The 26736-nt window shown below is 45.0% G+C and overlaps 1 protein-coding gene across 2 annotated transcripts in view; it reads right to left on the bottom strand.

Annotated features, from left to right (window-relative positions):
• BTBD2 (BTB domain containing 2) overlaps positions 1–26736 on the bottom strand; it is a 127704-nt gene that overhangs the window by 38125 nt on the left and 62843 nt on the right. For both annotated transcript variants that reach the window (XM_069216607.1, XM_069216606.1), the window contains 2 exons: positions 10113–10200; positions 4898–5044 (listed from right to left, as the gene is read on the bottom strand). In XM_069216607.1, coding sequence (XP_069072708.1) covers positions 4898–5044; positions 10113–10200 — 235 coding nt within the window. The remainder of the gene's footprint in view (positions 1–4897; positions 5045–10112; positions 10201–26736) is intronic.

Below are 26736 nucleotides of genomic sequence, written 5' to 3' on the forward strand. Positions count from 1 at the left end.
TGAGGGCTTCGTTGGATATGCCTCTGGACTGTTGTCCGACACTGGGGCGTCATAAGTCCCAAGCGTCCTGATCCTGGTCACCTTGGCTCATGGTGGTGTGAGCCGGGGAATGTGACGGAGTTTGCGCTGGTGAGACGTTAATTACAGGTGGAGGAGAGGGTGGCGGAGTCACCTTTTTCACCATTTTTGTTTGTGGCGCCTGGTCTGTTTGAAACTCCAGTCTCCTTTTTCTCCTAATAGGGGGAAGGGTGCTTATTCTTCCTGTTCCCTGCTGTATGAAAATACGTTTTTGCGTATGGTCCACTTCGGTGGATTGCAGCTCTTCCTCAAACCTATGCTTTCGCATCTGGGAGGACAGTGATTGTTCCTCTGTATAAGAGCCTGGACCTGGGTCGGTTACGGGTTGTTTCGGCACCGAAACCCAGCCTGTATCTCTTTTCGGCTCCGAGGTGGCTTTTTTCTTTTTTGGAGTCGAAACCTCTCGGCGTCGATCTTCGTCGGTGCTGCTGTCTCGGCGTCGAGCCGCTTCTACACCGCTATCTCGGTGTCGTTGCTTTTCTCCAGCACTTTCTCGATCCCGAGAAGGCTGCGTGCCGGTGTCTCGACCGGAGTCGGACGATCTTGGCACTGTTTTGGCCTTTTTCGGTGCCGATGGTCGGTCACCGAATTTATGGGTGGAGCCATGGCCTGGTGGCAGTGGCGTCCCCTGGGCCTTGTCACTTTTCTTCTGTGTTGTTTTCGACGTCTTACTCACGGTTCTTTGATCGTCGAATTCCTCGGAGTCCGATTCGTGGATCGAAAAGGTTTCTTCTTCCTCTTGTTCCTCGAACTCTCGGTGCGCTGTCGGCGTGGACGCCATCTGAAGTCTCCTGGCTCGACGGTCACGGAGTGTCTTTCGGGACCGGAACGCACGACAGGCCTCGCAAGTCTCTTCACTGTGCTCAGGCGACAGGCACAGGTTACAGACCAAATGTTGGTCTGTATACGGGTATTTGTTGTGGCATTTGGGACAAAAACGGAACGGGGTCCGTTCCATCGACGTTGTTCGACACGCGGTCGGGCCGACCAGGCCCCGACGGGGGATCGAAAACTACCCCGAAGGGCACCGGAGCGTGTCGATCTTCGATGCGGTGTTGACTCTAACTACGCCGATCCCGAACGCAACAATACCGACGAAAATCTTCCGATACTAACTAACTTTCCGTTCCGAAACTCGGAGCGACAGGAACACGTCCGAACCCGATGGCGGAAAGAAAACAATCGAAGATGGAGTCGACGCCCATGCGCAATGGAGACAGAAGGAGGAGTCACTCGGTCCCGTGACTCGAAAGACTTCTTCGAAGAAAAACAACTTGTAACACTCAGACCCAACACCAGATGGCGAGCTATGCAGAACATGTGTATCTACAGCGACAGATGCCATCGAACATGTAGTTTTGCTCTAAAAGCCCCATGGTTTGCTTCTGTGTGACCAATAGTTCCTCAAGTGGGCCACCGAGTTCTATAGCAAACACTCTCATTGATTGTTTTTTTGTTTATTATTAACTAAAAGAAATGTGTTCCTTTCATCCAGTATACCCTGCGAATCCAATATGGCATGCCAGGTGTTGACATTTACAGTCGTCCACTTATGTACGGTGCTGCTTACACTTTACAGGGTTCCTTCTAACTTTATTCTGAATTTGAACATTTGCAAGATACTATTATTAAAATTTTTTAAACCTAATATGATGTTTTTATTTCACTGTTTTGTATAATGTCATGACACACTCCTTTACCATTAACCACAATAAAAAGAGGGTCACTACACTGGTTCCCTGTGCAAGATATACTTATTTTTGCTGAGCAACTGAAATCTGCATTTTGACATGAATGCACAAATGGTTCCGTGCTCTCCACATATTGAAAAAGAACAGATATTCTGTGGTGTTGATTCTGGGGTCTCTCGTGTTTCCCATCTTTTTAGGAGCCTGATTATAAATAATTGTTAACTATGGTCGAAATGTATTTGTTGTTCACAGCAAAAAGTCACAACAAAAAAGCACACATTAAAAATTATAGTTTAAAGTTCAGAATAAATCAAAAATATAAACAGAATAGAGATTTAAAAAAAGGAGGCAACACAAAAAAAGGTGGAAGCCACCCATCTACCCACTGAATCTTGGTGCAGGGCAACATTTAAGATCTCTATCATTACCCTTACAAAGGGTAAGGGCTTTTACACAGCATAGGACAACAAAACCATTTAGGCACCAACAGCACTAATGCTGCTGCTTTGCACATAAAGTAGGCCAATAAAATTACTTAGCACACCACCCCCATGATCAGGTCACTATTTTGGAGTCAGGAGGGTATTCTCTCACAATCAGCCAGACGTCTCAAATATCACCTGGAGCAGGCATAAAGATTGTGGGCAAGCCAGTTCTGTGAAAAGTGCTGGTGCTGCAGTACAAGTACTCTTATTGCCCGTAAACTGAGCATTGAGGGGAACCCAGAACACCAGAAAAGCAGATCAAATCAAGACTTCGACAACTGAGAAACGAGGAAGAACGGAGGAGGCCCAGGAGAGCAAGAACTGAAGATCTGCACCAAAGATTGGTGCAAAACACGGTCAGGCTCCTTGTGCTTCGACAATTGCTGGGACCAACTTTGCCGAGGGCTAGACACTCTTCCCCAAAACCCTTGGAGGACTGCCCAGCACCTCAATGATAAGGACAGATCTCCCTTGAATAGAGGCGCTACTCCCCTGCATCCACAGGCACACGCAGCTGCCCGGTCAACCGTGTTGCTGATCAACAGGTCCATGAAGGAAGCAAGCTACCAGGAAGAAGTCTCCGAGGCTTAGGAGACCAGCTCTGTCTCTCCAGTGAGTTTCAAGATGCTGACCCCTCCAGGAACCCCAAAACACCAATGCTCTAGGTACCGGAGCAGTTGCAGTAGTCAAGGCTTGTTCTGTCCAATCCGGGCACCAACGCCAAGAAAATCTGACCTCCACGTCGAGGGACTTTAGGGACAGTGAGACCCACATACAGAGTGACCCAGTTGTCCTGTTTTGACCCTCTTCTGCAGAACTAAGAAACAGAGGAGCCTCTTACCACAGCTACCAGACGCCTCAAAATACTTCTGCAACTGAGCCCCACAGTCCAAGGGAGTCAACAGTGCCCATGGAGTCCTGAGGCCCTTCAAAGCTGGGGCAGCTCTTAGGTTTGGCTGACTGGTCTCCCAGTCGCCACCTGCAGCCTCTTTCCACAGGCCCCATCAAACCACGAGTATCTCCTGCACTGCAATCCAACACCTGAAAGCACTACTGCACCTGAGCCCCACAACCCAAGTAGAAGTGGGCCAACAGTGTCCCTACATGCCCAAGCATCTCAAAAACTAAGCCTCCCCTGTGGGTTCACCCAGACTGCCCCCCTCCATCCCAGCTTGAAGCTTCTTTGTGACCAGAGCCATCCCCATAGACTTAAGAGGGGCACCCAATGCTGAAAAACACCTCTGCACTCAGATGTCCCAGTGCTGTCAGGGATGACATGTTGTCACTGACAAGTACCTGAATGCAGTATGTTTTTTACCCACAGGATAACACAACGGCTCCAGAAATTGCACTGTGAAGTTTTGAAACCGATGAAAATTCATATCTCGAAAAGTACTCACCCAATTCTGATGAACTTGGCGTCTAAATTGATATAAAAATCTGTGTAATTTTTATAAACTGGTGTCGAATTTCTGTTTTGAATGTGTCTTGCTTACTGACTTAGAGTGCGCGACAAGTGATAAGCCTACCTGTTGCAAACACTTACACAAAAAAAGAGCATTTAGAATTATTATTTTAGCCCCTGTCAGCCAATAAGGGTCAGACTATCTGCATGGTGCCCCCTTACATTTGTATACTACACAGATAGCCAGCTTCCTACACGCCAGAGTTCAGTTCTATAAACTGTGACGGCAACTGCCTTCTGCCTATATATCTGTAGCATTGCACTTGAAGAATGTCAATTTAATCTCTAAGCAGCAGTACAGTGTTGTTTTTTTTCTCTTGAGAGTAATTGCTGCCTTGTCTATATGATCATGCCAGCATAATTTGTGTTTAAAACATATACTCAGATCATCATATGAAAGTACACTCCCAAGGGTATGTATGTCCAGTGATCATAGGCAACCTCCTAGGCACTGGCAATGGTTTTAATGCCATGATCTTAGTTTTGCAGGAATAATTAGGAGAACCTTAGCTCCACAATATTTTTAGACTACTACTTATTTCATTTTGCGTCCTTCACATAATCACAGCATTGTCTTCAACAAGTATAATAAATGTCTTTTTGTTGCACATTTTCGAGACATCAGGGCTCTCCTATTTTCGGGAATGCACCAACATCATTAAAGAGCAGGTAGAAAAGTAATCGGGCCAAAAGACTTCCCTGACAAATGCTTGAGGGAATGGGGAAGAAGTAACTAGATTCCCCTTCAGATCTAAACTGGGCACATTCTGTAGATTGTGGTGCATTTTATTCTTCGAATGTTCCTAATATCAATTGTCATACTAGAAGGGATAGAATGCCTCATCAAATATGCTTGAAGGATTTTCACAGTATTCCCAAAAAATCACTAGTGGCAGTAATAAGCATCCTGTCTCCTTGCTGGGGATTGGAGAAGCTTAACTAATCTGGACACAAGAACGATTTGATTGGGTGGTCCTGATAGAGAAAGAAAAATGTCACTGCTTCCCAGTATCTTTAAATCAATATCCAAAACACTACTTATAGGCCTTCAAATTGTAACATTCTAATATGGCAGAGTGCATGCAAACACCAAGTTACTAAGATACCCTTTAGCTCTATTAAACTGACCCTATTAAAATACCATATATAAAATAAACTTTATTTTTCTCAAATAGTACCTTCAGTGTAGCACATGCAGTATAATTGACATTGGGTAAAATCTCTACAGGCTCCTTAAACATCACCCGGAATGTATTTGATGATCCATCACAGCTAAACCCGGTGTCGTTCTGACCCAGCACTGTATTGCTGTCTGTGTGGATAATCTAGAAGACAAATCGATGGGAGGAGTTAGTAAGATGCACACAATATTGTTCATGTAGTAGTTTAAAAAAAAAAAAAAAAAAAAAAAAAAAAACACAGAGTGCAGAGATCCCTGGTGGGATTCAACTAAAGCCCCAAAAGCTTCAATAAAAAAAAAGGTTCTTGTAGATTTTTCCCAGTTGACAGATGATGTTAGAAGTAGTCTTGGTGGTGATGTAGAATAGTTTGTTAATTCATGGGGGTAAAACAGAAACCTAATACTGAGCAACCAAACAACTGAAAACTCATTTAGTGAAAAAAATACTACTGTTAACAGTTTAATCTCAAAGCCATAAAATCTGAATTACAAAGAAAGTGGAATCCATAGTTAGGGAATATAGTTTTAATAAACATTATAGTAAAAAAAAAAAAAAAAAAAAAAAAAAAAAAAAAAAAAAAAAAAAAAAAAAGAGGGTATAAGACAATGTTAGCGAAAAGCAGTCTAAGGAAATGGTTAAAAGTAGGAATGCAAGTATTGAAGCCTGCCCTACAACCATCAGCAAAATAAAATGGGAAAGTGCCTCTGGGCAGGGAAATAAATGAATTCTGAATACGGGTGAAAAAGTGGTCCCAAGGAGGCACTGCTCCTTTATTTAAAAAAAAAAAAAAAAAAAAAAAAAGCGAAAGGGCATGTTGGAAGCATGACTAGAGAGGGGATGTGACGTAAGGAGAACAAAAGCAGTGGAAAGAAGGAAGGGATTGTGAGAAGGAAAACTGTGAGGTAGCTCCCACACACCACCGCAACCCTCAGAACGACAATTAAAAACAAAATTAGAACCCGTACTGGCAAAGCCAATAGGTCAGGCACAGGTAAGCCTGTTAAACCTTAACCCCTTGGCTGCCGAGGATGTAACCGTTACGTCCTGGACCCGGCCGCTCTCCCCTAGGCAGGGATGGAAGGGGAATCACTTTGGAATGTCTGATGACATCCACTTGTGATCGTCACCGGAGGTCGCCCCCATCTCGCTCGAAACTGAGCTTACATTTCTCTTCAGATTTGGAGGGTGAGGGTGTGGGGGGGCAGTGGGTGAGAGGAGAACAGAGAGGCATCAAAGGAAAGGCTTTTCCTTTCCTTTGATGTCTTTGAGCATTCCTGCAGCCCGATCGCTTAGCCCACTGGACACCAGGGAGTTTGTTTACTTTACATGGGCAAGGGCAGCTCCTCAAGGGGGGCTATTTTAATTAGGCCAATCTGTCCCCCCTCTCCCCCAGGGGTGGAGAGCAACCCCTTAGGCAAGGGCCGCTTCCCTGGGGATGGGGGGCAAAGTTATTTTAGGCCATTTCTGCCCCCCCCCCCCCGGGGGCACACCGGCCTATTTTTATTATGCCAATCTGTCCCCAAGGGGGGCAGAAGCCCCTTAGGCACCAGGGACTGGTGTGTGTGTGTGTTTGGAGGAGGGGGTGTACCATCGGAGCACATTACTGTTGCCCATTTCTTGGGGGAAGATTGGACTATTTTTGAAAGGCCCATCTGCCCCCAAGGGGGGGCAGAAAGTCCACTAGACACCAGGGAAGGATTAAAAAAAAAAAAAAAAAAAGGCGGGATATGGCCATACCCCCACCCCAAATAAATGGGGACAAAGTTGTACTGCTCCCTGGTGGGCAGATGGGGCAATTACCCTGATCCACTCCCCAGGGGGCTTTGGGGGAGGGGGGGTGGGTGTCAGAAAGCCTACTAGATGCCAGGGAATTTGTAAAAAAATAAAAATAAAAAAATAATAATAATTTGGGGTGGTAGCTACCAACCAGTATGGGCATGGTTATGCCCTCACTCCAAATGAAGGAGGTAACAGTCTTTCAGCTATTCCCCCAGCACTAAAAGATCTTATCTCAACGGCAAGCAAGATGACATTTGATTATTTTGATTTTACATTTGGGCCTTGAGAGCTTGGCTAACTCTCAAAATCGTCCCCCCTGGAATGGTGAGGGCTGAACTTTTTGGGCTTTGGGACACTGCCATGTAGAAAAATCTACGAGACCTAGATTCATCTGAAAACTAAACATCTGGGTGAGTCCAGGGTGGTGTGTTTCACATGCTGAGTGGAAGGACGTTTGTGGCTCCTCTCTGATTCCAGAACTTTCCATCACCGAAATGTGAGGAAAAAGTGTTTGTCTGCCAAGTTTTGAGATTTGCAGAGGATTCCGGGTAACAGAACCTGGTGAAAGCCACGAGTTACCCCATCCCGGGTTCCCCTAGGTGTCTAGTTTTAAAAAATGCACTGGTTTGGTAGGTTTCCCTAGGTGCCGGCTGAGCTAGAGGCCAAAATCCACAGCTAGGCACTTTGCAAAAAACATGTTAGATTTCAATGTAAAAATGTGATGTGTCCATGCTGCGTTTCCTGTCGCAGGCAGTAGGCCTACCCACACGAGTGAGGTACCATTTTATCGGGAGACTTGGGGGAACACAAAATAGAAGAACACGTGTTATTGCCAGAATTCTATTTGAGAAATGCCCTGTAATTCACATGCTAGTATGGGGACCCCAGAATTCAGAGATGTGCAAATTACCACTGCTTCTCAATACCTTATCTTGTACCCATTTTGGAAATACAAAGGTATCCTTGATACCTATTTTTCAGTCTTTATATTTCACCAAATTAATTGCTGTATACCCGGTATACAATGAAAACCCATTGAAAGGTGGAGCTCATTTATTGGCTCTGGGTACCGAGGATTTTTGATGAACCTACAAGCCCTATATATCCAGCAACATGAAGAGTCCAGCAGACTTAACTGTATATTGCTTTCAAAAATCTGCCATAGCTGGAAAAGTTCTAGAAGAAAACTTGGCCAGAAATGGCTTTTTTTTTTTTTCACCTCAATTTCAATATATATATATATTTTTTACTTTAGTTGTTACTTTCTGTAGGAAAACCTTAACGGATCTACAAATATGACCCCATTCTAAATTCATTATTTTGCTACTTTTCAGAAATGTTTAGCTATCCAGGATCCAACATTGGTTTCACACACATTTCGGTCACTAACTGGAAGGTGGCTGAAAGCACAAAACGAATAGTAAAAATGGGGTTTGTCCCAGTAAAATTCCAAAATTGTGCTGAAAAATGTTGTTTTCTGATTCAAGTCTGCCTGTTCCTGAAAGCTCGGAAGATGGTGATTTTAGAACCACAAACCCTTTGTTGATGCCATTTTCAGGGGGAAAACACATGCTTTCTTCTCCAGCACTCCACCCCCCCCACCCCTTTTTTGTTGTTGTTAAATTTTAGCTGTATTTTGATTAATTTCTTGGTCTCCTCCAGGGAAACCCACAAACTCTGGGTACCTCTAGCATCCCTAGGATGTTCGAAAAAAGGATGCAAATTTGGCGTGGGTAGCTTAAGTGAACAAAAAAGTTGAGGGCCTAAGCGCAAACTACCCCAAATAGCCAAAAAAAGGCTTGGCACCTGAAGGGGAAAAGGCCTGGCAGCAAAAGGGTTAATGAGTATTCACAATGTCACTGATTTGTTTATCAGTATAGTCAGGGTCAAACTATACTCAGATTTCACCGAAGAGTTGGTTTTTCACAGACATCTGGGTGAGTAGTCTTTTTGTCATTTATTCATAATGTGTGAAACCAGCCCACTATATTAAGAACGAGCCTGACAATTAAGCACTCCACGGTGATTGCTGAACCATCTTCAAATGTGATTCAGCATATCTGCATATGACGTTAGTGACAAGGGACATTCATTGCTTGGGATATTTCAAGCCAAGGCATGACTTACTAGAAAGGCGAAGTCACTCTATTTTGATGGAATGATTATTCTACCTTAATCTTAAAAGTGTGGAATGATTAATTTTCTTTTTAGAAAAATTAAAAACATAAGTTCTGCTACAATATAACTTTGTACCCGTAGGTGCACTGGTATTAGAAGCTTAAAAATGCAGATATAATAACAAGAAACACCTCTGAATAATCCTCTTTTGGCATTTATGTGAGATCATGTCCAGGCCTCAAAGGAAAAGGAAATCCAAACTCTGTACCTGATTTCTCCGGTTAGAAGAATTCGGACACGAATTAGGCTACTGATGTGTGTCGAATACAAAACAACAATTGCCAGTGACAACCTAAGATCAGAGGAAGAAACCATGAAATATTACCATGTGCTTTCTAAAGTGATGAGTTTTACTGGTGTGTGGCTGAACGACTAGTATAAAACTCTGTACCACATAGTGGAGAGTGAAGAACTTTGAATGTTCAGAGTGACAGATTTGAATAAGTGGAAGTCAATATGATTTACATCTGTAAGGTGGCATAACTGCTGCTCAAAAAGGTCACTAAAAATGGCAGGGGAATACAGCAGGAGAAATAGCCTCAGAAAACAGAGTGGGGTCACTTATCAATAAAGGCTGGTTGTCTCAGACAACTGGTCCAACAGTGACATAGGTAAGGAGGGAGCCAGACAGCATTAGTTGAGATAAGCAGTGTCCACTGCAAGATGCAGTGCCGAACAAGTACTGTACTAGCGACAAGTTCTGTTACCAAATAGGTTTTCATGCTCAGCAGTGGATAACGGATGTTTATTGCCCACACTGCTGCAGACCTAAGAAACAAAAAATGGTTCCTTTGATTTCAGTCTGCCCTTCAGATTCACCACTGTTGCATGAACAAAAGGTTACAACATTGGATGCCCTTGTGGGAATTATTTACTACAGAACATTTACTTGATATAAATTAATCTACTAAATTCTGTTTAACATTTAAAAAAATTGTGTTTTGCCTGACTGGGATCTAGTACAACATAATGAGTACCATGTTCACACGTTAGAAAGCAATTAAGAATAGAGTTTGCAGAGCTGCAAACACTCTCGCAAAATATCATGATCAGTACAACTGTAACAAAATATTTGCACCCACTGATGTCATGCCTCTGTAAGAGGGCAATATGCCAATATAGGTGGAAATGACCAAGCCTGGAGGGAGCTTGCAGTTGCATACAGAAGAGTCTCCGCAATCAAAAGACAGAGATAATAGCAACAAACCAGCAGCTACTTTATGTACAGCCAGAGGAAACTGTTTGGATTAAATACCTGTATATTTACTTGATAATCAGTTGGTCCGTGTATTGAACCGTACAATCCAAAGCCAACTATAAATATCCTTTTGTTTACCGAAAACCTGTGACAGAAAGAAAAGAGTGGTAAAAAACAAAATCAAATAGAAGTGCCTGCAGGCACACCAGTGGCCGAATCGGCTGCTTTATATTCTGAAGAACACAGCCTTTGTTTCAACATTTTACCAAATAGAAACCTAACAAATGGATCAAAAACATTTTATGTGCTTGCAATCATTTTAACAGACAATACAAAGTTTTAGCACTGAATTGATGATTGTTTTTTTTTTTAACAAGCAAAAATCGATTGATGTTAATTGAAAGGCGATACTGGGTCTTGTATTAAACAATAAAGAATGTTTTTATGGCTTAGTCAAGAAGAGAACACACCACTTCGTATAATAACCTGCTATTCTCACCATTTCATGGCTTTTTTTTTTAAGACAGATTTTATGTACATTTAACATCCAGTATTATGAATCAGAAATCATTTTTCTCTCATGGACACATCTGTCTAAAAACAAAAGGTGCACAATGTTCTTCTAGGAGGCCTGCACCATGCCACAATTTGAACATATCCCCTTGTGAAATTTCAATATGATATATCAGCATATGAAATTAATTTAACAGTAAGAAAATAAGTTACTTAACAGTAACTATAGTTCTCCAGTATTGGAATCTTTCATAGGTTCACATGCTTGAATCATTCCCAGTCGTCGAGATGGGAGTCCCGGGTACCTTGGAAAAGACAATGTCTCCAAAGACATAACAGCAATAAGTTTTAGCTCTACTTTTAGTAATCTATCCAATCTATAAAAGACCAAACTGCAGCATTAACCAATCAGATAACCCCACCCTCTAGAACCTCCTGAGAGAAGCTCCAGCACCTTTGTAATTGTAAAAGTTGATCGAGAAAGTAACAAAAAAGGTGAGCTTCCCCTGGGAGGTGGGTGGTAGCATGTGAATCTATGAACGATTCTAATACTGGAGAATGAAAATGTCACTTACCCAGTGTACATCTGTTCGTGGCATCAGTCGCAGTAGATTCGCATGTTCTGCAATAGCTCGCCATCTGGTGTTGGGCCGGAGTGTTACAAGTTGTTTTTCTTCGAAGAAGTCTTTCGAGTCACGGGACCGAGTGACTCCTCCTTTTGTCTCCATTGCGCATGGGCGTCGACTCCATCTTCGATTGTTTTTCCCCCGCAGAGGGTGAGGTAGGAGTTGAATTGTAGTAATAGTGCCCATGCAATGGAGTGACTAAGTATGCACCTATTTAAGGTTGAGATGATACATATATAAATAATTGAAGGTAACTTCCAAACTGCTACAGGCTCCCGGGGAGGCGGGTGGGCACATGCGAATCTACTGCGACTGATGCCACGAACAGATGTACACTGGGTAAGTGACATTTTCAGTTCGATGGCATCTGTCGCTGTAGATACGCATGTTCTGCATAGACTAGTAATGAAAATGTCACTTACCCAGTGTACATCTGTTCGTGGCATCAGTCGCTGAGATTCACATGGTATGCATGAGCTCGCCATCTGGTGTTGGGTCGGAGTGTTACAAGTTGTTTTTCTTCGAAGAAGTGTTTTCGAGTCACGGGGCCGAGTGACTCCACCTTCTGTGCTCATTGCGCATGGGCGTCGACTCCATCTTCGATTGTTTTCCCCGCAGAGGGTGAGGTAGGAGTTGTACTATAGTAATAGTGCCCGCGCAATGAAAAATGTAAGTATGTATCTATTAAAGGATTAAGTAATATATATACAAATGTACAAAATTGAAGGTAACTTCTGAACTGCTACAGGCTTCCGGGGAGGTGGGTGGGTCCATGTGAATCTCAGCGACTGATGCCACGAACAGATGTACACTGGGTAAGTGACATTTTCAGTTCGATGGCATCTGTCGCTGTAGATACACATGGTATGCATAGACTAGTAAGCAGTTAGTTCCCCATAAGCGGTGGTTTAGCCTGTAGGAGTAGAAGTTGTCTGAAATAGAGTTCTTAATACAGCTTGACCTACTGTAGCTTGTTGTGCGGATAGCACATCTATACAGTAGTGTTTGGTGAATGTGTGAGGCGTAGACCAAGTGGCTGCCTTACATATTTCTTGCATTGGGATGTTTCCTAAAAAGGCCATTGAAGCACCTTTTTTCCTTGTTGAATGTGCCCTGGGAGTAATGGGCAGTTGTCTTTTTGCTTTAAGGTAGCAGATTTGGATGCATTTAACTATCCATCTGGCTATACCTTGTTTTGATATTGGGTTACCTGCATGAGGTTTTTGGAATGCAATAAATAGCTGTTTAGTTTTTCTGATGTTCTTCGTTCTGTCAATGTAGTACATTAATGCTCTTTTGACATCTAATGTATGTAGTGCTCTTTCAGCCACAGAATCTGGCTGTGGGAAGAATACTGGTAGTTCTACCGTTTGATTTAGATGGAATGGAGAAATAACTTTTGGTAAAAATTTTGGATTAGGTCGTAGGACGACCTTATTTTTATGTATTTGTATAAAAGGCTCTTGTGTTGTGAACGCTTGAATTTCACTTACTCTTCTTAGAGATGTAATGGCGATGAGAAAGGCAACTTTCCAGGTGAGGAATTGTATTCCGCAAGAGTGCATGGGTTCGAAAGGTGGGCCCATGAGTCTTGTTAGAACCACGTTTAGGTTCCATGAAGGAACAGGTGGTGTTCTTGGTGGTATAATTCTTTTAAGCCCTTCTATGAATGCTTTGATAACTGGTATCCTATACAAGGAAGTTGAATATGTAGTTTGCAGGTATGCAGATATTGCTGCAAGATGTATTTTAATAGAAGAGAAGGCTAGCTTTGCTTTTTGTAAATGGAGCAAGTAATTTACTATATGTTTTGGAGTTGCCTCTAGTGGTTGTATCTGATTATGATGGCAGTACCAAACAAATCTTTTCCACTTACTTGCGTAGCAGTGTCTAGTGGATGGCCTTCTGGCCTGCTTTATGACTTCCATACACTCTTGGCTAAGTTGTAAGTGTCCGAATTCTAGGATTTCAGGAGCCAGATTGCTAGATTCAGCGATGCTGGGTCCGGGTGTCTGATCTGTTGGTTGTGTTGCGTTAACAGATCTGGTTTGTTGGGCAGTTTGATGTGTGGTACTACAGACAGATCTAGCAGTGTTGTGTACCAGGGTTGTCTTGCCCACGTTGGTGCTATTAAAATGAGTTTGAGTTTGTTTTGACTCAATTTGTTTACTAGGTAAGGAAGGAGAGGGAGAGGAGGAAAAGCGTAAGCAAATATTCCTGACCAGTTCATCCATAGGGCATTGCCTTGGGATTGCTTGTGTGGGTATCTGGACGCGAAGTTTTGGCATTTTGCGTTCTCTTTTGTTGCAAATAAGTCTATTTGTGGTGTTCCCCAGAGTGTGAAGTAGGTGTTCAGAATTTGTGGGTGGATTTCCCATTCGTGGACTTGCTGGTGATCTCGAGAGAGATTGTCTGCCAGCTGATTCTGGATCCCCGGAATAAACTGTGCTATTAGACCAATTTGATGGTGGATTGCCCACTTCCATATTTGTTGAGCTAACAAGCTTAACTGCGTTGAATGTGTTCCTCCTTGTTTGTTTAGATAATACATCGTTGTCATGTTGTCTGTTTTGACAAGGATGTATTTGTGGGTTATGATTGGTTGGAAAGCTTTTAGTGCTTGAAAAACTGCTAATAATTCTAGATGATTTATATGCAGTTTTGTTTGATGTATGTTCCATTGTCCTCTTATGTTGTGTTGATTGAGATGTGCTCCCCACCCTGTCATGGAAGCATCTGTTGTTATTACGTACTGTGGCACTGGGTCTTTGAAAGGCCGCCCTATGTTTAAATTTATACTGTTCCACCATAGAAGCGATAGGTAAGTTTGGCGGTCTAGCAACACCAGATCTAGAAGGTGACCCTGTGCTTGAGACCACTGTGAGGCTAGGCACTGTTGTAAGGGCCTCATGTGCAGTCTTGCGTTTGGGACAATGGCTATGCATGAGGACATCATGCCTAGGAGCTGTAGTATTGTTCTTGCTTGTATTGTTTGGTTTGGAGACATGTGTTGAATGACCCTGTTGAAATTGTGGATCCTTTGTGGAGTTGGCGTTGCTACTCCTTTTGTCGTGTCTATTATGGCTCCTAGATATTGCTGTACTTTGCTTGGCAGAATGTTTGATTTTGCAAAGTTGACGGTGAACCCTAGATTGTAGAGGGTTTGTATGACTTGATTTGTGTGGTTTGAGCATTGTGTGAGCGAACTGGTTTTGATTAGCCAGTCGTCTAGATACGGGAACACATGTATTTGCTGCCTTCTGATGTGTGCAGCGACTACTGCTAGGCATTTTGTGAATACTCTTGGAGCGGTTGTTAAACCAAAAGGCAATACTTTGAATTGGTAATGTATTCCTTTGAATACAAACCTTAGATATTTCCTGTGTGATTGATGTATTGGTATATGGAAATATGCGTCCTTGAGGTCTAGGGTTGTCATGTAGTCGTGTTTTCTGAGCAATGGTAACACTTCTTGTAGTGTGACCATGTGAAAGTGGTCTGATTTGATGAATGTGTTTACTACCCTGAGGTCTAGAATTGGTCTCAGTGTTTCGTCCTTTTTTGGTATCAAGAAGTACAGTGAATAAACTCCTGTGTTTATTTGTGTGCTTGGTACTAATTCTATTGCATTTTTTTGCAGTAGTGCTTGAACTTCTATCTCTAGAAGCTGTGAATGGTATTTTGATAAATTTTGTGATTTTGGTGGTATGTCTGGAGGGAATTGCATGAATTCTATGCAATAACCATGTTGGATAATTGCTAGGACCCATGTGTCTGTAGTTATTTTGTCCCATGCTTCGTAATATTGATGTATCCTCCCCCCCACTGGTGTTGTGTGGGAGGGGTGAGTGACGTGTGAGTCACTGCTTGTTGGTAGTGGTTTTGGGGCTTTGAAATCTTCCTCTATTCCTAGGAAATTGCCCCCCTCTATACTGGCCCCGAAAACCTCCCCTGTACTGTCCCTGGTAGGTGGGCGGTGCGGACTGTGAGGTGCTAGCTTGTGTGGCCTGACCCCGAAACCCTCCTCTAAAAGGTGTTTTGCGGAAGGTGTTATAAGATCCTCTGCTCTGCGGGGAGTAGAGTGCGCCCATGGCCTTGGCAGTGTCAGTGTCCTTCTTGAGCTTTTCTATGGCTGTGTCGACCTCCGGACCGAACAGAAGTTTCTCGTTTACTGGCATGTTAAGCACTGCCTGCTGAATTTCTGGCTTGAATCCAGACGTTCTGAGCCATGCGTGCCTACGGATGGTAACCGACGTATTAATGGTTCTTGCGGCCGTGTCTGCTGCATCCATGGAGGAGCGTATTTGATTGTTGGAAATGTTTTGACCCTCCTCAACAACCTGTTTTGCTCTTTTTTGCAGATCTTTTGGGAGATGTTCAATGAGATGCTGCATCTCATCCCAGTGGGCTCTGTCGTATCGCGCTAGCAGCGCTTGTGAATTTGCGATGCGCCACTGGTTTGCTGCTTGGACAGCAACCCTCTTCCCGGCTGCATCGAACTTCCTACTTTCTTTATCTGGGGGAGGTGCATCCCCAGAAGTGTGTGAGTTTGCCCGTTTTCTGGCAGCCCCTACCACCACAGAGTCTGGTGGCAGCTGAGAGGTGATGAATACGGGGTCCGTAGGAGGCGCCTTATACTTTTTGTCCACCCTAGGCGTCACTGCCCTACTTTTAACTGGCTCCTTGAAAATGTCCTTTGCATGGCGTAGCATGCCTGGGAGCATCGGCAGGCTTTGGTAGGAGCTGTGGGTTGAGGAGAGGGTGTTAAATAAAAAATCATCCTCTACTTGTTCCGAGTGTAGTTCCACATTATGGAATAGTGCTGCTCTAGCCACCACTTGTGAGTAGGCTGTGCTGTCTTCCGGTGGTGATGGCCTAGTTGGGTATGTGTCTGGGCTGTTATCAGACACTGGTGCGTCGTACAAGTCCCACGCATCCTGATCTTGGTCATCGTGGCTCATGGCGGTGTGAGCTGGCGAATGTGACGGGGTGTAAGTTGGCGAAGCCGGAGTTACAGGTGGAGGCGAGGGAGGAGGTGTTACCTTTTGTGCTGTTTGTTGCTGAGGAGTAAACTGAAGCGTTCTCTTTCGTTTGACAGGTGGAAGGGTACTGATCCTCCCAGTCCCCTGCTGAATAAAGATACGCTTTTGCGTGTGATCCACGTCAGTGGATTGCAGTTCTTGTTCAAATCTATGTTTCTTCATTTGAGAAGACATAGAATGCTCTTCAGTGTAGGAGCCAGAAACAGGGTCTGATGTCGCTTTTTTCGGCTCCGAAAACCCTGTCGATTGTTTTTTCGGCTCCGAGGTAACCTTCCTCTTTTTCTGTGCCGAAAATTCTGGGCCTCTATGGTCTTCGGCGCCACTGTCTCGGCGTCGATCCGTGTCGACACCGAACTCTCGGTGTCGATGCTTCTGTTTAGCACTCTCTCGGTCTCGAGGAGGCTGCGTGCCGGTGTCTCGACCGGAGTCGGACGATCTCGACACTGAATGGGCCTTTTTCGGTGCCGATTGTTGGTCACCGAGAATTTGGGTGGAGCCATGGCCGGTTGGCAGTGGCGTCCCCTGGGCCTTCTTTCCTTTTTTAAGGTTTGATCTCGACGTCTTACTCACAGTTCTTGTAGAGTGTAGCTCGTCGGAGTCTGAATCCTGGATGGAAAAGGATTCCTCCTGTTCCTCTTCTGTCTCGAACTGTCGACGCTCTTTTGGCGTGGACGCCATCTGCAGTCTTCTCGCTCGACGGTCGCGCAGAGTTTTTCGGGACCGGAACGCCCGACAGGCCTCACAGGATTCTTCGCTGTGCTCGGGTGACAGGCACAGATTACAGACCGAGTGTAGGTCCGTATAAGGATATTTGTTGTGGCATTCGGGGCAGAATCGAAACGGGGTCCGTTCCATCGGCGTTGTCCTCCACGCGGTCGGGCCGACTAGGCCCCGACGGGGTGCCGAAATCTACCCCGAAGGGCACCGAAGCGCTTCGATGTTCAACGCGTCGTCGTATGTGTCTATCTCTAACCGGATCGCAACGATACCGTCGAAAATCTTCCGTCTTCAGCTATCTTTCCGTTCCGAAACTCGGAGCGACAGGAACACGTCCGAACCCGATGGCGGAAAGAAAACAATCGAAGATGGAGTCGACGCCCATGCGCAATGAGCACAGAAGGTGGAGTCACTCGGCCCCGTGACTCGAAAACACTTCTTCGAAGAAAAACAACTTGTAACACTCCGACCCAACACCAGATGGCGAGCTCATGCATACCATGTGTATCTACAGCGACAGATGCCATCGAACGCAGTTATTTCCCCAAAAAGCGGTGGATCAGCCTGTAGGAGTGGAAGTAGTCTGAAATAATGTTCTTAATACGGCTTGACCTACTGTGGCTTGTTGTGCGGATAACACGTCTACACAGTAGTGCTTGGTGAATGTGTGAGGCGTAGACCATGTGGCTGCCTTACATATTTCTTGCATTGGGATGTTTCCTAGAAAGGCCATGGTAGCACCTTTCTTTCTGGTTGAGTGTGCCCTTGGTGTAATGGGCAGCTGTCGTTTAGCTTTAAGGTAGCAGATTTGGATGCATTTAACTATCCATCTGGCTATACCTTGTTTTGAAATTGGGTTTCCTGCATGAGGTTTTTGAAATGCAATAAAGAGTTGTTTAGTCTTTCTGATGTTTTTTGTTCTGTCAATGTAATACATCAATGCTCTTTTGACATCTAATGTATGTAGTGCCCTTTCAGCTACGGTATCTGGCTGTGGAAAGAACACTGGAAGTTCCACTGTTTGATTTAGATGGAACGGTGAAATAACCTTTGGCAAAAATTTAGGATTGGTCCTTAGGACGACTTTATTTGTGTGTAGTTGTATAAAAGGTTCCTGTATTGTAAACGCCTGAATCTCGCTTACTCTTCTTAGGGAAGTAATGGCGATGAGAAATGCCACCTTCCAGGTTAGGAACTGTATGTCGCAGGAGTGCATGGGTTCAAAAGGTGGACCCATAAGTCTAGTTAGGACAACATTTAGGTTCCATGAAGGAACAGGTGGTGTTCTTGGTGGTATAATTCTCCTAAGGCCCTTCATGAATGCTTTAATGACTGGTATCTTATATAGGGAAGTTGAATAGGTAGTCTGCAGGTATGCAGATATTGCTGCAAGGTGTATTTTAATGGAAGAGAGAGCTAGGTTAGATTTTTGTAAGTGAAGCAAGTAACCCACTACATGTTCTGGAGTTGTGTGTAATGGTTGTATTTGATTAATATGGCAGTAGCAAACAAACCTCTTCCATTTACTTGCATAGCGGTGCCTGGTGGATGGCCTTCTGGCTTGTTTTATGACTTCCATACATTCTTGGGTAAGTTGTAAGTGCCCGAATTCTAGGATTTCAGGAGCCAGATTGCTAGATTCAGCGATGCTGGATCTGGGTGTCTGATCTTTTGGTTGTGCTGTGTCAACAGATCTGGCCTGTTGGGCAATTTGATGCAGGGTACCACTGATAGGTCTAGCAGCGTTGTGTACCAGGGTTGCCTTGCCCAAGTTGGTGCTATCAATATGAGTTTGAGTTTGCTTTGACTGAGTTTGTTTACCAGGTAAGGAAGGAGAGGGAGAGGAGGAAAAGCGTAAGCAAATATCCCTGACCAGTTCATCCATAGGGCATTGCCTTGGGATTGTTCGTGTGGGTATCTGGATGCGAAGTTTTGGCATTTTGCGTTCTCCCTTGTCGCAAACAAGTCTATCTGAGGTGTTCCCCAGAGTTTGAAATAAGTGTTCAGAATTTGGGGGTGAATTTCCCATTCGTGGACCTGTTGGTGATCTCGAGAGAGATTGTCTGCGAGTTGATTTTGGATCCCTGGTATAAACTGTGCTATTAGGCGAATTTGGTTGTGAATTGCCCAATGCCAAATCTTTTGTGCTAGCAGGCTTAACTGCGTGGAGTGCGTCCCCCCCTGCTTGTTTAGATAATACATTGTTGTCATGTTGTCTGTTTTGACGAGAATGTATTTGTGAACTATTATTGGTTGGAAAGCTTTTAGTGCTTGAAAAGCAGCTAGAAGTTCTAGGTGATTGATATGCAGTTTTGTTTGATGTACGTTCCATTGTCCTTGTATGCTGTGTTGATCGAGGTGTACTCCCCACCCTGTCATGGAAGCATCTGTTGTTATTACGTATTGTGGCACTGGGTCTTGGAAAGGCCGCCCCTTGTTTAAATTTATGTTGTTCCACCACAGAAGCGAGAGGTAAGTTTGGCGGTCTATTAACACCAGATCTAGAAGGTGACCCTGTGCTTGAGACCACTGTGATGCTAGGCATTGTTGTAAGGGCCTCATGTGCAGTCTTGCGTTTGGGACAATGGCTATGCATGAAGACATCATGCCTAGGAGTTGTAATACCATCTTTGCCTGTATCTTTTGTGTTGGATACATGCGTTGTATGATGGTGTTGAAATTTAGAATTCTTTGTGGACTTGGAGTGGCTACTCCCTTTGATGTGTCTATTATGGCTCCTAGGTATTGTTGTACCTTGCGCGGCAGAATGTTGGATTTTGTAAAGTTGACGGTGAACCCGAGTTTGAAGAGGGTTTGTATGATCTGATTTGTGTGATTTGAGCACTGTATGAACGAATGGGCCTTGATTAGCCAGTCGTCCAAATATGGGAACACATGTATTTGCTGCCTTCTTATGTGTGCAGCGACTACCGCTAGACATTTGGTAAAGACTCTTGGTGCGGTTGTTAATCCGAAAGGCAGTACCTTGAATTGGTAATGTATTCCTTTGAATACAAACCTTAGGTATTTCCTGTGCGATGGGTGTATTGGTATATGGAAATAAGCATCCTTGAGGTCTAAAGTTGCCATGTAGTCGTGTAGTTTTAGCAATGGCAATACTTCTTGTAGTGTGACCATGTGGAAGTGGTCTGATTTGATGAAAGTGTTCACTACTCTGAGGTCTAGGATTGGTCTCAGCGTTTTGTCCTTCTTTGGTATCAGAAAGTACAGTGAGTAAACTCCTGTGTTTATTTGTGTGTTTGGCACTAATTCGATTGCATTCTTTTGCAATAGTGCCTGCACTTCTATCTCCAGGAGATTGGAATGGTGTGTTGTTAAATTTTGTGCTTTTGGTGGTATGTTTGGAGGGAATTGTAGAAATTCTATGCAATAACCATGTTGGATAATTGCTAGAACCCAAGTGTCTGTAGTGATTTCCTCCCATGCTTTGTAATAATGACCTATTCTTCCCCCCACTGGTGTTGTGTGGAGGGGGTGAGTGACATGTGAGTCACTGTTTAGTAGCAGGGGTTTTGGGGCTTTGAAATCTTCCTCTATTTCTAGGGAATTGCCCTCCTCTATATTGTCCCCGAAAACCTCCTCTATACTGTCCCTGGTAACTGGACGGTGTGGCTTGTGAGGTGCTGGCTTGTGTGCTTTGACCCCGAAACCCCCCTCGAAAGGGCGTTTTACGGAATGTGCTGTAATTCCCTCTGCTCTGCGGGGAGTAGAGTGCGCCCATGGCTTTGGCAGTGTCCGTATCTTTTTTGAGTTTCTCAATCGCTGTGTCCACTTCTGGACCGAACAGTTCTTTTTCATTAAAAGGCATATTGAGAACTGCTTGTTGAATCTCTGGTTTAAATCCAGACGTTCGGAGCCATGCATGCCTTCTGATAGTTACAGATGTATTAATTGTCCGTGCAGCTGTATCTGCAGCGTCCATGGAGGAGCGGATCTGGTTGTTGGAAATGGCCTGTCCCTCCTCAACCACTTGTTTTGCCCTATTTTGTAAGTCCTTGGGCAGATGTTCAATGAGATGTTGCATCTCGTCCCAGTGGGCTCTGTCATAGCGCGCAAGTAGTGCCTGGGAGTTCGCGATGCGCCACTGGTTTGCAGCTTGTGCTGCGACTCTTTTACCAGCTGCATCGAACTTGCGGCTTTCTTTATCTGGGGGTGGTGCATCTCCAGATGTATGAGAGTTGGCCCTTTTCCTAGCTGCTCCTACAACGACAGAGTCTGGTGGCAGCTGTGTAGTGATGAAAACCGGGTCTGTAGGAGGCGCCTTATACTTTTTTTCCACCCTTGGTGTGATTGCCCTACTTTTGACCAGCTCCTTAAAGATGTCTTTTGCGTGCCGGAGCATACCAGGGAGCATAGGCAGGCTTTGGTATGAGCTGTGGGTGGTGGAGAGTGTGTTGAATAAAAAATCATCCTCGACCTGTTCTGAGTGGAGGCTTACGTTGTGAAATTGTGCTGCTCTAGCCACCACTTGAGAATACGCGGTGCTGTCTTCTGGTGGAGATGGCTTCGTAGGGTATGCCTCCGGACTGTTATCTGACACTGGGGCGTCGTATAGGTCCCATGCGTCCTGATCTTGGTCACCCTGGCTCATGGTGGTGTGAGCTGGGGAGTGTGATGGAGTTTGTGCTGGTGAGACGTTAATCACGGGCGGAGGAGAGGGTGGTGGGGTAACTCTTTTCACCACTTTTGGTTGTGGTGTCTGTTCAGTCTGGAACTCCAACCTTCTCTTTCTCCTAATGGGGGGAAGGGTGCTTATTTTTCCTGTCCCCTGCTGTATGAAGATACGCTTTTGCGTATGGTCCACATCAGTTGCTTGTAGCTCTTCCTCAAACCTATGCTTCTGCATTTGGGAGGTTAGCGAGTGCTCTTCTGTATAAGAGCCTGAACCTGGGTCGCTTGCAGTTTGTTTCGGCATCGAAACCCTGTCTGCGTGTTTTTTCGGCTCCGAGGTGACTTTTTTCTTTTTCGGGGCCGAAACCTCTCGGCGTCGATCTGTTTCGGTGCCGCTGTCTCGGCGTCGAGCCGTGTCCACACCGGCATCTCGGTGTCGAGGCTTGTCTCCAGCACTTTCTCGGTCCCGAGAAGGCTGCGTGCCGGTGTCTCGACCGGAGTCGGACAATCTCGGCACTGTTTGGGCCTTTTTCGGTGCCGACGGTCGGTCACCGAATTTATGGGTGGAGCCATGGCCGGATGGCAGTGGCGTCCCCTGGGCCTTGTAAATGTTTCTCTGTGTGGTTTTCGACATCTTACTCACGGTTTGTGTATCGTCGAATCCTTCGGAGTCTGAGTCTTGGATCGGGAAGGTACCTTCCTCTTCCTGTTCCTCGAACTCCCGTTGGGCTGTCGGTGCGGACGCCATCTGAAGTCTTCTGGCTCGACGGTCTCGGAGTGTTTTTCGGGACCGGAACGCACGACAGGCCTCGCAGGTGTCTTCGCTGTGCTCAGGTGACAGGCACAGGTTGCAGACCAAGTGTTGGTCTGTGTAGGGGTATTTATTGTGGCATTTGGGGCAGAAACGGAACGGGGTCCGTTCCATCGGCGTTCTTCAGCACGCGGTCGGGCCGACCAGGCCCCGACGGAGGATCGAAAAACTACCCCGAAGGGCACCGGAGCTCTTCGATCTTCGATGCGGTGTGGAATCTAAGTACGCCGATCCCGAACGCAACAATACCGACGAAAATCTTCCGAAATTAGCTAATTTTCCGTTCCGAAACTCGGAGCGACAGGAACACGTCCGAACCCGATGGCGGAAAAAAAACAATCGAAGATGGAGTCGACGCCCATGCGCAATGGAGACAAAAGGAGGAGTCACTCGGTCCCGTGACTCGAAAGACTTCTTCGAAGAAAAACAACTTGTAACACTCCGGCCCAACACCAGATGGCGAGCTATTGCAGAACATGCGTATCTACAGCGACAGATGCCATCGAACCTATAGTTACAGGTAAGTAACTAATTTTTTTACTCCAGTATTGGAACTTTCATAGATTCACATGCTTGAATCAGACTACAAAGCAGTATATGCAGCACATTGCATTGACCAGAAATCATTGGCATTGCTGACAGATAGCGATCTTAACTGAAAAAGGCATTATAGTTTCCTTATCTGAAGAGATGCAGTTACTTATGAACAGAAACATTCATGTACTTAAACGACTAAATGCACATACTAAGCACAATCAGCATATGCAATGTGCATACCAGAAAAGAAGGATGGAGAGAGGTAATGTTAGCTCACCATTACTGGAACAGATGTCGCAGGACCGCCTGCCCAACCGCTATATCTCCTTTAGGTTTGGCCCCACAAACAGTAGTGCCTTGTAAACGTGTGGGTACTTCTCCAGGTGGCCGCTCTGCAGATGTCTTGTAGGGGCACACCTGCAAACAGCGCCATCGACGCTGAGACAGATCTCGTAGTGTGTGCCCTTTGAAGAATGTAAAGGATTACCAGCTGCTTGGTGACAAAACTTTATAGCAGCTGCTATCACCTTGCTATACTCTGCTTGGAAAGGGCCTGACCCCTCCACTGGGCGCTATAAGCTACAAATAACTGTGTAGTCTTGCGAAACTGCTTGGTTCCCTCCAAATAAAATTTATGATTTCTTTTGACGTCCAACGAATGAAGAGCCCTTTCTGCCAGAGATGACTGATTTGGAAAGAACAACTTCAAGATCAAAGGCTTGTTAATATGAAAGTCTGATGGAACTTTCGGAACAAATTTTGGGTTTGTACGAAGTATCACTCCATCATGCCTAAATTGAAGGAAAGGTTCTTGAATGGTTAAAGCTTGGATTGAGCTGATGCGTCTCGTAGAAGTAAGGGCCACCAGAAGAGCTACTTTCCATGACAAGTACTTAAATTCCGATTTGTGAATGGGTTCAAATGGATGTCTCAGAAGCTGAGATAGAACCTTGTTGAGCTGCCAGAAGGGTGGAGGAGGTCTTACTGGTGGAAAAACTCAAAAGAGCCCTTTCAGAAACTATTTACTCAACCTAGAGGACCACAAAGATGGCGATTTCGGCGAACACCTGAAACAAGATATGGCCGCCAAGTGCACTCTGACTGATGCATGAGACAATCTTGTTGACGCCAGATGGAAAAGATAGGCCAATATCTGTTCTGGTGGCGACAATAGTGGATCAACCTGTTCTTTCTGACACCATAAACAAAACCTTTTCCATTTCAGAGAGTATGATTTGTTTGTGCTATCCGCTCTGGCCTTTGAAAGTATCTTCCAACATTCGGGGCGAATGTTTAAATGGGCAAACTCATTGTGTTCAGGAGCCAAGCTGAAAACTTTAGTGATTTGGGGCACGGATGCAAAACTTGACCCTCGATCCTTGTCAGGAGCTGCGGTGAGACTGTCAGTGGAATGCGGTCTGTCTCTGCGAGCAGGAGGAGCTCCAAAAACCAATGTTGGTGAAGCCAATACAGAGCTATCAGGATTAGTCTGCAATGTTCTCTTGATTTTTGTGAGCACTCTTGAAATCAGGGGAATGGATGGAAAAGCGTAGGCAAATATTCCATACCATGCCATCGAAAAGGCATTCCCCCACAAGCCCAGATGGGGGAACGCAACCTGCCTAAAAGCGGCATTTGGTGTTCTGCGGAGTTGCGAATAGATCTAGGTTGGGCTCTCCCCACCTCTTGAAAACTTGGTCGAGCACCTCCTTGTTCAGCTCCCATTTGTGACAGGCAGATGTTAGTCTGCTGAGGGTGTCTGCTGTCTAGTTCTGCCTTGCTGGCAGTTGTTCTGCTCATAAACTGATTCCGTTTCGAATGGTCCAGGTCCAAATAGTTTGAGATTCTCAAGATAGGAGAAGAGACTTTGTTCCCCCCTGCTTGTTCAAGTAATGCATTGTCGTATTGTCCGTTCTTATGAGAACTGCAGTGTGTTCTATCCTTGGAAGGAGAGCCTGCAGGGCCAGAAAAACTGCTCTCAACTCTAGGAAATTGATGTGATATTTCTGCATAGAGCTGCTCCACCTTCCACTGACCTGTAGATTTTGAAGGTACAGCCTCCATCCTTCCAGAGAAGCGTCCATGGTAATGACCAATGGGGGTCGCGGAGACAGAAAAGGAACACCTACTGCGATGATTAACTGATCTGACCATTAGTGGAGCGCTTCAAGAACACGAAGAGTCACTGTGATCGAATCGTTGAATGAACCCTCTTTCTGAATCCATTGGAGATCTAGTTCCTCTTGCAGGGGGCGCATTCTCAGGAGACAAAAAGAAACTTGCTGAATTCAAGGTGACATCATCCCCAGAAGCGATTTGTAGCTGCGTACCGAAATAGACTTTCTTCTTTGAACTCTGCTTGTTAGAGATATGAGCTTGGTTTGTCTCTCCACTGAAGGGAAGGCCTTGTCCCTGATTGTGTCTATTGTTGCCCCTAAAAAGGTTGTTACTCTTGTTGGTAAAATCTTTCACTTGTTCCAATTCAGAGTGAGACCCAGATTATCGAATAATTCCATGCAAGCCTCTTGATAGACCGCACTTTTATTAGCCAATCATCTGAATAGTGAAAATTTTAATATTTTTTCTCTCAGCCCAGCCGGTACCAGAGCTAGACACTTTGTAAAGATTCTGGGGGCAGACTTCAGGTCATATGGAAGAACTCTGAACTGGAAATGGCTGCCGGCTACTGTGAAACGCAGAAACTTTCTGTAAGCAGGTGAAATCGGGATATGAAAGTAAGCATCCTGTAGATCCAGGGTCGCCATAAAGTCTCCGTGATTCATGCAGAGGAGAATGTCCTGCAACATGACCATGCGAAAGGTTTGACATTTGAGGTATTTAAGTCCCTGAGATCGAGAATGGGACGCCATGCTTCCCAGTTTTTGCGTACTAGAAAGAAAATGGAGTAAAAACCTCTGCCCTTTTCCGAAGAAGGAACTCTATAGCTCCCTTCTTTAGCATGGTCAAGACCTCCAACCGGAGTGGTTTTAGATGCTTTTGAAAGAAGGTATGTGGAGGGTGTGAAGGTGGGATTTGGATGAACTCCAAAATGTGGCCAAATTGAACTATCTTTAATACCCAATGGTCGAACGTTACTTGCCATTTGCGAATAAAGTTTGATATTCTTCCCCCTATTCTGTGAATTGGTGGTGGGGATGTAGCCAGAGCCTGAAAGCGGTCATTGGCGTTAAACTGAATCCTTGCTCTGATGTGCTCTACCTCTGGGAGGAGGCCTGGAATAGGTCGCCTGGGGTTGCGGTCTCCGTGAATATTGGGGTCTGAAATGCTAAGTCGCAAATGAGGGATAATGAAAGTTCTGAAAACTCCCTCTATATGATGGGACTCCTCGACCCCTGGAGACTCGAAAAGGCAACTTTTTGGATTGTAGGGTCCCCAATGACCTGGCGTTGTCTATCAGTTTCTATCGCTTGCAAGGCTTCATCCACGTGTTTGCCAAAAAGAGCCTCCCCATCAAACGGGAGGTCCAATACTTTATTTTGTACTCCCAGGCGAAAGGAAGTTGCCCTAAGCCAGCCCTGCCGTTGGAGCACCGCCCCACCAGCTAGCTGTCGAAAAGCAGTGGGCGCAATATTTATTGCGCAATCTATAACCTCCGTCAAGGTGCGCTCCCCCTCCAATAGGATTTTCTTTACTTCCACCTTAGAATCTTCCGTAAGGTGGTCCAGATACGGAGCAATATCAGCCCATAATTGCCTGTCGTATCTGCCCAAAATTGCCAACAAGTTTGCTGCTCTCACTTTAAGCCCGACAGAGGAGAAACGCTTCCCAATGTTGTCCAGTCT

This window comes from Pleurodeles waltl, chromosome 12 (assembly GCF_031143425.1).
Source record: "Pleurodeles waltl isolate 20211129_DDA chromosome 12, aPleWal1.hap1.20221129, whole genome shotgun sequence".
In the NCBI taxonomy this organism is placed as follows: domain Eukaryota; kingdom Metazoa; phylum Chordata; class Amphibia; order Caudata; family Salamandridae; genus Pleurodeles; species Pleurodeles waltl.